Genomic DNA, 13,794 nt, shown 5'->3' on the forward strand with positions numbered 1-13,794 from the left:
CTACCATTAGACAATACTGTACATTATGCTTCCAATATCTTCCCAGGCGGTAGTATCTCCCTGTTTGGTAGCTGCCTAAAATTTTTAGTAATATTACTTTGATACAACATGATAAATTAGACAAACAATGAAAATAAACAAACAAAAGTTATTTACCAAGACCTTCTCTCTGAGAACAGAGGGATGGAGGGGGAGGGGAGAAAAGACCGCTATTTATAGCCCGTCTTTGTGTAGGAAGTCGACCACACTATGAATAATTCATTTAAAATTTATATTTTTTACATAGAATATTCACTACATGACTGCGATTATAAAATATTGTGAATATATATACAGTATTACCCCGCCTAACGCGGTTTCACTTAACGCGTTTTATCATATACGCGGTGCCTCGCCAGAGCTGAACTTTCACTTAACACGGATTTTTCCACATATACGCGGTGAGTGTCCGGCTCGAGACGCTATTTTTAGATTTGCCCCACCCGCCACCCTGCCTGACTGCCTGTTTTAGCTCATAAAATTCATACAAATTACCCGGCCAGAATATAATTTACATTGCTGGAATTCTTATAATTTGGTGATCATTTTGAATATAAACATCATATATTTTGCATTAGACATACAAATTTTAGATAAAATTTTTCTCTGAGTAACTATGTTATCTTTTGTGCAAAATATATGACATTTATATTCAAAATATTCCTGGTCTTACAAGGAATCCAGCAATGTCAATTATATTATCCTAACTTTAGTTTGAGGTATTATTTATTACAAAAAAGTTAAGTATTCTGGTTTTCCCACACATCTCCTTGGGACGGTTGGTGGGGGGTGGGGGGGGAGGGAGGGACCGACCGACCATCTGTTACCCTGTGAAGAATATTTTTTTTTTTTATTAACTGAAGATATTTGTTTTAGCTCATAAAATTCATACAAATTACCCGGTCAGAATATAATTTACATTGCTGGAATTCTTATAATTTGATGATCATTTTGAATATAAACATCATATATTTTGCATTAGACATACAAATTTTAGATAAAATGTTTTCTGAGTAAATATGTTATCTTTTGTGCAAAATATATGACATTTATATTCAAAATATTCCTGGTCTTACAAGGAATCCAGCAATGTCAATTATATTATCCTAACTTTAATCTGAGGTATTATTTAATACAAAATGTTAAAATTTATTTTTTTCACCCCACATCTCTTGAAGGGAGGATTGGTGGGGGGTGGGGGGGAGGGTTGGGACTGACCGCGCGGTTGGAAGAGGGGGGGAGGCAAGGTGGGGTACTTTGATTGACAGATAGTGTCGTGAAGAATATTTTTTTTTTTTTATTAACTGAAGATATTTGTTTTAGCTCATAAAATTCATACAAATTACCCGGTCAGAATATAATTTACATTGCTGGAATTCTTATAATTTGGTGAACATTTTGAATATAATCATCATATATTTTGCATTAGACATACAAATTTTAGATAAAAATTTTTCTCTGGGTAACTATGTTATCTTTTGTGCAAAATATATGACATTTATATTCAAAATATTCCTGGTCTTACAAGGAATCCAGCAATGTCAATTGTATTATCCTAACTTTAGTTTGAGGTATTATTTATTAAAATTTAGTGGTTTTCCCCAAAAAATTTCTCAGAGAGGGAAGAGCCGGCAGTGTAGTGTGAGAGGGGGAGGGAGTTGAGTCCATTATTTGAATGGACATTAACTTGGCGACTGTATTTCTCTATTTCTCTTAAGTATTAATTGTGTGCATGTACCATCATAAAATTAAGATGTTATTTTTACTGCAACATAATTATGTGTCTTCAAAAAGTGGAGTCTGGGTGTCGGGCTGGTTTCTATTGGAATTAATCTCATATGTTCTGTTGTTCACTTAACGCGGATATCACTTAACACGGGACCCTCTGGGTTCTATTGACCGCGTTAAGTGGGGTACAACTGTATATATATATATATATATATATATCTTGATAAAATCGCTGATCCCATGACTCCACCAAGAAGTCCACAGCTTTCTTGATGTTAAATACTCTCCAGAATTGTTTGAACAGTATTTTTTGCTGTGCCAACTGTTGATCCTCATCTTCTTCGCCCTTGCTATCGGTGGTGGTGTCACTCAGGTTACGCAACTCTTCCCTGGTGTTGGTGTAGTCGTTCAGGAGTTTGAATTTTTTCGTAGAGAATGCAGCTTTCACATTACAGATTAACTCTTGGTCCATGGGCTGTAATATAGACGTAGTGTTGGGAGGAAGGAAGACCACTTTTACGTTGGGGTGACGATCTAACAGTAGGGGCGAGTGTCCTGGTGCGTTGTCCAGCAGCAACAAAATCTTGAATGGCACATTCTGTCGCTCACAGAATTTCTTTACATCGGGAACAAAGCAGTCATCAAACCAGGAGAGGGACAGTGTAGAGAACATCCAAGCCTTACGTGCGGTCAGCCAGTGGACATTTAGCTTGTTTATGTCCATGGTTTTGTAGGCGTGCGGCTTGCGGGCTGTGTGGATCACCGATAACTTGAGCTTACTGGTCCCGGAGGCATTGGTGGTAAACAGGACGGTGATGAGTTCCTTCTGCATCTTCCGGCCCCGAATCTTGCTGGCATTCTTTACAACGAAGGACTTGGAAGGTAGCTTTTTCCAGAAAAGACCAGATTCGTCCATGTTAAACACCTGGTCGTCACTGTACTGTCCTTCCTCCATAATCTCACGTAAAAACGGAGGAAATTCCCTAGCCGCAGCACGGTCAGCACTCGCTTCTTCACCACCAATGTTTATATTGGTGATCTTGTTCCGGATCTTAAACCTCTGTAACCACCCAGAGGAAGCATTAAAGGGTTTGGGCTCTGTAATTCCCATCTTTCGTGCCACTGCAATGTACAGTTCACGTGCGTAGTCCTTAACAGAGCGCGTGTCGACCGCCTGACGCACCAAGTACCTCACAAGTAATTTTTCTGTCTTGAGAAGCACCTGGTTGTGAAAATACTTGATCATAGAAGCACCTGTAGACTTTGTAATCTTCATGTGCTCCTTTATCTTGGCTGCATCCTTCTTTATTGTTCGAATCGTAGATTCATTCACACCATACTGGCACGCCAAATCAACCTGCCTTGTTCCTTTCTCCAACTCTTGGATGATGGTATACTTCACCTCGTAGCTTAAGGAACGTCGTGTCTTCTTTGGCTTAGTGCCGCTGGGTCCAGGTAAGGAAAGGTTTCTCTCTGGGGGTGGTGGTCCGGCGGAAGCCATTTTAGAGAACAATGGATGCACGTTTACACGGTCTGGCGTGGAGGGATGAAACTGGAGCGGCTAGGTCAAGGATCGTATTTCCTCCCTCCCTCCCTCCCTCCCACCCCCGGGTGGACACGTCATAATACTTTAAGCCAATTACAGCTAGCAGCGGAGGGGGGTAGGGATGCATGGCCAATCACAGTCCGATACGTCATATGACGTCAGTGATAACACAACAAAGACACACTCTGCGCAACCTTACCGCGCAGCTTGCCCAAGCGGAGGGAGGAGGAGGGAGAGGCGAGAGCACAGGAAGGCAGGCGGGTGGGGCGAATCTAAAAATAGCGTCGCGCCGGACACTCTCCGCGTAATGGGGTTTACGCACCCGCGTAATGTGAGCACGATAGGTTTTGGCAGGGCACCGCGTTAAAATGGAAAGGCGGAATGTGGGACCGCGTAAAGTGAGGGTTGACTGTATATATATATACAGTGACCCCTAGTTTAACGAACGCCTCGGTTAACGAACTGCCTTCCATAAGGATCTTCAATTCGGTTAACGAACAAAAATTCGGTTAACGAATTTCTTACGAACCGACCTCAACATGTTTTCGCTTGCACTGGCCGGGCAACCAGCTTTAGTATCAGTCCGCCAATACATTAATTGGTTCTAGGGCTTAAATTTCTAACTATTTTAGTAAATATCAAGAAGTTTATACTATTCAATAATTTTAAAAGTTTAATATTCAATTTTTTAGTCATTTTAACAATTATTGAACATAATTGAAGGTAAAGTGACTAGTTTAAAGCGCAGCATCCAGCCTCTTAACACAGCAAACAGGCGTTAGTCTCTCTGTTTTCACTGGAGGTAACATCTTGCTTGAGACTCTCTTCAACTAAACGCTTTTTTCTGTGTTTCCAAGCAAATTATTGGTCATTTTGAAATATATTTTACATATTGACAATATATAATGCAGTACAGTGTTGATTTAAAGAAGATAATCTTGAAATAAACCAAGAGAACTAAAATTTTATGGGTGAAATGGTGCCATGGAGTGACTTCTCTTCCACCCCAATGCCTTCTCTTCTTCCTTCTCCTCCACCCCCATTGTAATTCCCATCATCATCATCATCATCCAGGAGCCTTCTACATACACACCTCAAAGTAAGTGAACTTTTCTACCATTTTTGTTGAATTTAGGAAATTTTCCGTGAGCTGGAACCAATTACCCAAAAACCCATTGAAACAATGGTTTCGGTTAACGAACTTTTCGGTTAACGAACGACCTTCTGGAACGGATTGAGTTCGTTAACCGAGGGGTCACTGTATATATAAATGCAAGTAAATCACTGTAGGTGCGCGTGATCTAGTTATATGCTGATAACCACAAGGAAAGAAGAAAACACGAAGTTCCCAAGCGCTTTCGTGTAATTTCTTCTTTCTTTGTGGTTATCATATATATATATATATATATATATATATATATATATATATATATATATATATATATATATATATATATATATATATATATATATATATATATATTTATATTTATATATTTATATATATATATATATATATATATATATATATATATATATATATATATATATATATATATATATATATATATATATATATATATATATATTTGTGTAATAAATGTATGTAGTAAGTATGTACAGTAATCTTTTTCACTCAAATCCTAATGAAACACTATTGAATTAGAATACTGTAGCTGGTGTAAACAGTCGGAACAGTCCCACCACCGATTGTCTCTCGTGAAGCAAGCTTATAAATTAAAGAAAATACTTGCAGTGTGTTTAATATATTACAGTATGTTATAAATAAATAAATAAACAAATAAATCGGTAAATCCATTTCAAGTAAATGAAACAATTGTATTCGACACCGACATTAGTTCCAGTTAAATAACAGACGTTTAAGTGAGTCACTAGTGTTTACACTACACCAACCGGTAACATTTGATGCCATTACTTGAAGTGAATTGGCCTTATTTTAAAAAACCAAGGATGTGTAAACAGCACTGGTCAATGGGAAGGTTGGTAAAGGACTACTGGGTCAGTAAGCTCCCAAAGGTTAAGTGTCACATTTGAGGTACAGGTCTTATACAGCGAATAGGGCTCAAAAGCTACTTTTTAAATGGACATTTTTGGGGTCGTCTTATACACCCCGTCGCCTTGTAGGCCGGAGATATACGGTACTCAACTTACGACCATTTCGACCTACGACCTGGATTTGGGTCCCTGACCCCGTCGTAAGTCGGGGAGGAGCTGTATATGTACATAATTACCACATCAAAAGTTGTACAGCACAAGTTGATGAGGAAATACAGACATATGAAAATAACAGAACATACTGGATTCAGACCTGAGGATTTACTACAACAGTTACCTCTAAGCTGTCTATACAGTATTGCACGTCTTCATATTAGCCGGCTTCAACTCTACAATCTCACAGGCTAACAGACACTTTGAAAGAAAGATAGAGCCGAGGTTTTACTTCTTCCAACACTCACTACAACTGACTTCAGCCTCCAAAATTAACTTTACTTTTTGATCAACATTTTCAAGAATTTTATTTTATTTACACAAATGAACATCAATAAAACAATATAATAAGGTAAATTTCGTCTTCTAATTCATGAAACAAAAATAAATATTCAGTTTAAACAGAACAAGAAAATGGGACAAGTCATGACCTTCCTGAGAGGCCATAACTACACACTGCCTACCATAAGCCTGCACCCAGCCACACATAACCACAATTATAATCTCTGCTATTTTCCATTAAAAATGTATACAGTGGAGTAAGAATAATTCATGGGTTAGGTACCAGATGACATCAGAAATTATCAAATTATAAATTATACTGCAGTATATACAGCTCCTCCCCGACTTACGACGGGGTTAAGGACCCAAATCCAGGTCGTAAGTCGAAATGGTTGTAAGTCGGAAATGCTTAAATAATACATAGAAAATCTAAAATGGGTGTCTCTTTTTCTTCTCAGCACCACAAAACTCTCACTTTTAAGCTTGCCAGCCATTTGTGAATGTTAGTTGTGACAGTAAAAATTTCCAATACACATATAAGAAAAAATATGGTTAGGTTATATAAGACTATTTCATCCTTTTTTAAGAGTCCATATTGAATGTGACACAATTGAAGAAAATGAATTATTCTTGGGCTTCTTCCCTGTTGCTGGAAGACTGCAGCTGAGCTCAAAGAAGAGAGATGGACTGGACATAAACCTGTGCCATGGTCAAGGATATGGCAACGCTGACACTATGGCTGGCATTCATGGTGGTGTTCAGTCAAAGATCACAGAGATTAATCCAAATGCTTTGTTTATGCCTTGTGCAAATCATTCTCTGAACCTTTGTGGGGTGCACTCATTTGGAAGCACTTCTTCAGGTGTGACCTTTCGAGCCTTGGAGATAGTCTATTGCTTCTTTTCAGTCTCACCTCATCGATGGGAGGTGCTGAAGGAAAATATGGGCCTGGCAGTCAAAAGATTTCCCAGACCAGATGGAGTGCTCATCATGATACTGTGAAGCCACTGAAGGCAAATTTTGAAAAGTTGACCTCAGCCCTTGAAGCACTGTGCGATCCTAAAGAAAATGTGGATACAAGAGGATCAGCTCAGATTTTGCTGTCTATTGTATGTTAATTCTCTTTTTTGAGTCATCTTTCTTTCTGGTGTGAAGTCCTGGAAGAGGTTGATCTCACACAGAAGTACAGTGACCCCTCGTTTAACGAACGCCTTGGTTAACGAAATTTCGGTGACGAACTGCCTTCCATAAGGATCTTCAATTCGGTTAACGAACAAAAATTCGGTTAACGAATTTCTTACGAACAGACCTCAACATGTTTTCGCTTGCACTGACCGGGCAACCAGCTTTAGTATCAGTCCGCCAATACATTAATCGGTTCTAGGGCTTAAATTCCTTACTATTTTAGTAAATATCAAGAAGTTTATACTATTCAATAATTTTAAAAGTTAATATTCAATTTTTTAGTCATTTTAACAATTATTGAACATAATTGAAGGTAAAGTGACTAGTTTAATGCGCGGCATCCAGCCTCTTAACACAGCAAACAGGCGTTAGTCTCTCTCTGTTTTAACTGGAGGTAACATCTTGCTTGAGACTCTCTTCAACTAAATGCTTTTTTTCTGTTTCCAAGCAAATTATTGGTCATTTTGAAATATATTTTACATATTGACAATATATAATGCAGTGCAGTGTTGATTTAAAGAAAATAATCTTGAATTACACCAAGAGAGCTAAAATTTTATGGGTGAAATGGCGCCATGGGGTGACTTCTCTTCCACTCCAATGCCTTCTCTTCTTCCTTCTCCTCCACCCCCATTCTAAATCCCATCATCATCCAGGAGTCATCTACATACACACCTCAAAGTAAGTGAACTTTTCTACCCTTTTTGTTGAATTTAGGAAATTTTCCGTGAGCTGGAACCAATTACCCAAAAACCCATTGAAACAATGGTTTCGGTTAACGAACTTTTCGGTTAACGAACGACCTTCTGGAACGGATTGAGTTCGTTAACCGAGGGGTCACTGTATGTGCAAACAGTTGGATTCAGCCTTGAAAAGTGCACCGAGAAGCTCCAAGCTTTAAATCTGTTTTTTGAAGATCAACAGAATGAAATTATGGAGAGGGCCATTCATTATGCAACTACACAGTGTGAGGAAATGGGCATTTCTATGAGAGAGGTAGAAAAAGGCTCCAAAAAAGGATGCCAGGAGATGGCAAAGGATGCTGGACTCATTATGCCAGAGAAAATGAAAAGGGCTATGTTTGAATGCCTTGATCATCAAGAATTGGAAATTCGTTCAAAGGCAAAGGATCACATTTTGTTAATCTTTGCCACTATTCAGCCAAACTCTTTGGTTGTTGCAACAGAAGAAGAACTTCAGAAGTGTGTTCCAAAATTGACTAAAATGTTCGATGAATTCTCTGATGAAGATATCAGTGTGAAAACTAGACGACTTCGAAGACGTTTGGAAGCTGCCAAAATCAGCCTTGAAGAAACAAATAAGCGGACAGCATTGCTGGTTTTAGAGTTTATTGTAAAATGGGATTTTTGTGAATCCCTGCCAAGCTTGTCATTGTGCTTGATATTCTTTTGAGTATCTGTGTCTCTATTGCTCCATGTAAAAGAAGTTTTTCCAAATTGAAACTGATAAAAAATTTCCTTCGCTCAAGCATGAGTCAGACAAGATTCACAAACCTGGCTTTGCTTTCAACTGAGCATGAATATGCAAAGAAAGTGAGTTTTGATAAGGTCATTGACCAATTTGCAGAAATTAAGGCTCGAAAGTAGAGAAAGTGAATGTTTGTTTTTTCCATTCATCTCTGAAGAATATCCCGAGCCTTGAGACTGGGTTTTCTGTTACCTTTTTGAAAATTCTTAATTGTGATGTTTTCTCTGAGGTTGAAGATGTCAATACCATGCAGTAAGTATTACCTGTTTGCTGAATTTTTAATGTCCTGCATTTTTCTTATTTTCAATTTGCTTACTACAGTAAAGTACTGTAATCTGCCTGAAATTTTACTTGCAAACATAATATATGTTTGTGTGTATTTAATTTTTTTAATTATTCATCTTGGCAGGAGGGGATGCCAAAGACTCTAGGTACGCCCCTGCTTGTAGCTACACTAGTAAGGGTGTAATAGTTTACCTGTAAGGAAGGTTTACTGTACATGTAAACAAGAGACTCAGTAAGGAAGGTTTACTGTACATATAAACAAGAGACTCAGTAAGGAAGGTTTACTGTACATATAAACAAGAGACTCAGTAAGGAAGGTCTACTGTACATATAAACAAGAGACTCAGTAAGGAAGGTCTACTGTACATATAAACAAGAGACTCAGTAAGGAAGGTTTACTGTACATATAAACAAGAGACTCAGTAAGGAAGGTCTACTGTACATATAAACAAGAGACTCAGTAAGGAAGGTCTCATACTGTACATATAAACAAGAGACTCAGTAAGGAAGGTCTACTGTACATATAAACAAGAGACTCAGTAGGAAGGTTACTCTACATATAAACAAGAGACTCAGTAAGGAAGGTCTACTGTACATATAAACAAGAGACTCAGTAAGGAAGGTTTACTCTACATATAAACAAGAGACTCAGTAAGGAAGGTCTACTGTACATATAAACAAGAGACTCAGTAAGGAAGGTTTACTCTACATATAAACAAGAGACTCAGTAAGGAAGGTCTACTGTACATATAAACAAGAGACTCAGTAAGGAAGGTTTACTGTACATATAAACAAGAGACTCAGTAAGGAAGGTCTACTGTACATATAAACAAGAGACTCAGTAAGGAAGGTTTACTGTACATATAAACAAGAGACTCAGTAAGGAAGGTTTACTGTACATATAAACAAGAGACTCAGTAAGGAAGGTTTACTGTACATATAAACAAGAGACTCAGTAAGGAAGGTTTACTGTACATATAAACAAGAGACTCAGTAAGGAAGGTTTACTGTACATATAAACAAGAGACTCAGTAAGGAAGGTTTACTGTACATATAAACAAGAGACTCAGTAAGGAAGGTTTACTGTACATATAAACAAGAGACTCAGTAAGGAAGGCTCTACATATAAACAAGAGACTCAGTAAGGAAGGTACATATAAACAGAGACTCAGTAAGGAAGGTTTACTGTACATATAAACAAGAGACTCAGTAAGGAAGGTTTACTCTACATATAAACAAGAGACTCAGTAAGGAAGGTCTACTGTACATATAAACAAGAGACTCAGTAAGGAAGGTTTACTGTACATATAAACAAGAGACTCAGTAAGGAAGGTTTACTGTACATATAAACAAGAGACTCAGTAAGGAAGGTTTACTGTACATATAAACAAGAGACTCAGTAAGGAAGGTTTACTCTACATATAAACAAGAGACTCAGTAAGGAAGGTTTACTGTACATATAAACAAGAGACTCAGTAAGGAAGGTCTACTGTACATATAAACAAGAGACTCAGTAAGGAAGGTTTACTCTACATATAAACAAGAGACTCAGTAAGGAAGGTCTACTGTACATATAAACAAGAGACTCAGTAAGGAAGGTTTACTGTACATATAAACAAGAGACTCAGTAAGGAAGGTTTACTGTACATATAAACAAGAGACTCAGTAAGGAAGGTTTACTCTACATATAAACAAGAGACTCAGTAAGGAAGGTCTACTGTACATATAAACAAGAGACTCAGTAAGGAAGGTTTACTGTACATATAAACAAGAGACTCAGTAAGGAAGGTTTACTGTACATGTAAACAAGAGACTCAGTAAGGAAGGTTTACTGTACATGTAAACAAGAGACTCAGTAAGGAAGGTCTACTCTACATATAAACAAGAGACTCAGTAAGGAAGGTTTACTGTACATATAAACAAGAGACTCAGTAAGGAAGGTTTACTGTACATATAAACAAGAGACTCAGTAAGGAAGGTCTACTCTACATATAAACAAGAGACTCAGTAAGGAAGGTTTACTGTACATGTAAACAGGAGACTCAGTAAGGAAGGTCTACTCTACATATAAACAAGAGACTCAGTAAGGAAGGTCTACTCTACATATAAACAAGAGACTCAGTAAGGAAGGTTTACTGTACATATAAACAAGAGACTCAGTAAGGAAGGTTTACTGTACATGTAAACAAGAGACTCAGTAAGGAAGGTTTACTGTACATATAAACAAGAGACTTAGTAAGGAAGGTTTACTCTACATATAAACAAGAGACTCAGTAAGGAAGGTTTACTCTACATATAAACAAGAGACTCAGTAAGGAAGGTCTACTGTACATATAAACAAGAGACTCAGTAAGGAAGGTTTACTGTACATATAAACAAGAGACTCAGTAAGGAAGGTTTACTGTACATATAAACAAGAGACTCAGTAAGGAAGGTTTACTCTACATATAAACAAGAGACTCAGTAAGGAAGGTTTACTGTACATATAAACAAGAGACTCAGTCAGGAAGGTTTACTGTACATGTAAACAAGAGACTCAGTAAGGAAGGTCTACTCTACATATAAACAAGAGACTCAGTAAGGAAGGTCTACTGTACATATAAACAAGAGACTCAGTAAGGAAGGTCTACTCTACATATAAACAAGAGACTCAGTAAGGAAGGTTTACTGTACATATAAACAAGAGACTCAGTAAGGAAGGTCTACTCTACATATAAACAAGAGACTCAGTAAGGAAGGTCTACTCTACATATAAACAAGAGACTCAGTAAGGAAGGTCTACTCTACATATAAACAAGAGACTCAGTAAGGAAGGTTTACTGTACATGTAAACAAGAGACTCAGTAAGGAAGGTTTACTGTACATATAAACAAGAGACTCAGTAAGGAAGGTTTACTGTACATGTAAACAAGAGACTCAGTAAGGAAGGTTTACTGTACATATAAACAAGAGACTCAGTAAGGAAGGTTTACTGTACATATAAACAAGAGACTCAGTAAGGAAGGTTTACTGTACATATAAACAAGAGACTCAGTAAGGAAGGTTTACTGTACATATAAACAAGAGACTCAGTAATGAAGGTCTACTCTACATATAAACAAGACTCACCTCAGACTCATGTGTTAGTGCCAGCACGTGCGAGTCACCGGCAGATATGTCGACGATCCGTAGCCCCGCCAGATCTTCAATTGGCCGTGGCCTCAGCATTGTGGCCTCTGCTGACCCTAAGGCCAGACAAGGACCAGTGCCCCACACCCAGACCTGAAAATGTGCGTTGTCACCTCCCTGGACCTGTCCAGCAAGTCACACAAGGCAGACAACATCAGCATGGTTGAGGCAGTGGGATAGGAGTGATCACAAACTCAACTAACTTATATACAGTAAACCATAAGACGTGAAACTTAAAACATTACTACAGTATGTTAGCATGTTTATTTGGACACTATGCCAGAGATGGTGGTCCTCACTAATTATTACTTTATATATATATATATATATATATATATATATATATATATATATATATATATATATATATATATATATATATATATATATATATATATATATATATATATATATATATATATATATAAATACACACAGTTGGCCCTTCACATACGCGGGTTTAGCATACACAGATTCGCAAATACGCGGATTGCCCTGCAGGAGGAATATTCTGTACATTGAAGTAATTGAAGTACATTCAAATCGCGCGCGGCACCGCACACCACCGCCACCCCACACACACACACGTGCGTCACGCCACCCTGCGCTCCCTCACTCAGTCAGTTTCGCTGTAACCACACTTGTGTTGACATCAGCATTGTAGGTCAACCCTGATTTTTTGACCAAAAAATCGTTAATTTATGATATTCCTTGTTTATAGGTAGACCCAAGTTTTTGAGGGTATTGGAACAACAAAACCTTCAGTAAAAACACTCTACGTCCTATAAACTGAGGCTCACCGTGCCTGAAACGCCGAGTGCCGAAGGCAAATTGTTTACCATTTATTATTACGACACTTTGCACTGAAACGCGGGTAGTTTCAACAAGAATATTGTATATTTCCATTCAAGTATTTATTCAAGTCAATTAGGAGGGAATATTATTGTAATACAACAGTTTTTTAACTGAAAACCATTCGAAAAGCGATTACGGTAACATCTTTTGAATGAAAGAAAGCAAAAGTCATTGTTTTCGTCACGATTTTATCCCACTTTCCACTGTAATACGTACGTCATTTCAGCAAAAATATTACATTTCCGTGAATGTATTATATCAAGCACAGTATGAATAGAATATCACTAATATAACAGTATTTTAACCGACAACTATTAAAAAAACGAGAAACATATCTTGAACATAGGAAGGTTAGGTAAAGTCTTTTGTTTTCATGTAGTTTATCCTAATTTACATTGAAATACATTAAGTTTCAGCAAAACTACTATTTATTTCTGAGAATAAGGAAATGTAATATTTTTGCTGAAATGACGTACGTATTACAGTGGAAAGTGGGATAAAATCGTGACGAAAGCAATGACTTTCGCTTTCTTTCGTTCAAAAGATATTACCGTAATCGCTTTTCGAATAGTTTTCAGTTAAAAACTGTTGTATTACAATAATATTCTATCCTAATTCACTTGTGGTGCAACAGTTTTTTAACTGAAAACGATTCGAAAAACACGTGTACCGTCTAGCTGATACGGCAGAGCCCGGGTCGAGGAGGCTTTGTTTTTTCATCGGCCCTTCTTAAGCAGCCTTTAATTTTAGCGTACGTTGAAATTGTGTTTACCAGTAGTATATTCTTATGTTCTTGCTTCTTATTTTCCAGAAATATGACAAGTTTGTATATAGTACAATGTTACAGTACTTTTAATTTACAAGTATTCATTTTTAAAAATACAGAAGACACCAAACAAATACTAGTACGGATATTTGTGCGACTCTCCCGCCAAAAAAAACCAAACAGCTGGTACTCTCTCCCTCAGCCCTACCAAAAATAGCCCAAT

At 37.4% G+C, this 13,794-nt stretch overlaps 1 protein-coding gene across 1 annotated transcript in view; it reads right to left on the bottom strand.

The window, feature by feature from the left end:
• LOC121869749 (probable E3 ubiquitin-protein ligase HERC1) overlaps positions 1–13,794 on the bottom strand; it is a gene marked incomplete in the record, with an annotated part of 301,592 nt that overhangs the window by 170,482 nt on the left and 117,316 nt on the right. The window contains 1 exon segment of the mRNA XM_042371322.1: positions 11,891–12,073. Coding sequence (XP_042227256.1) covers positions 11,891–12,073 — 183 coding nt within the window.

Source organism: Homarus americanus, unplaced genomic scaffold, assembly GCF_018991925.1.
Source record: "Homarus americanus isolate GMGI-L3 unplaced genomic scaffold, GMGI_Hamer_2.0 scaffold23578, whole genome shotgun sequence".
In the NCBI taxonomy this organism is placed as follows: domain Eukaryota; kingdom Metazoa; phylum Arthropoda; class Malacostraca; order Decapoda; family Nephropidae; genus Homarus; species Homarus americanus.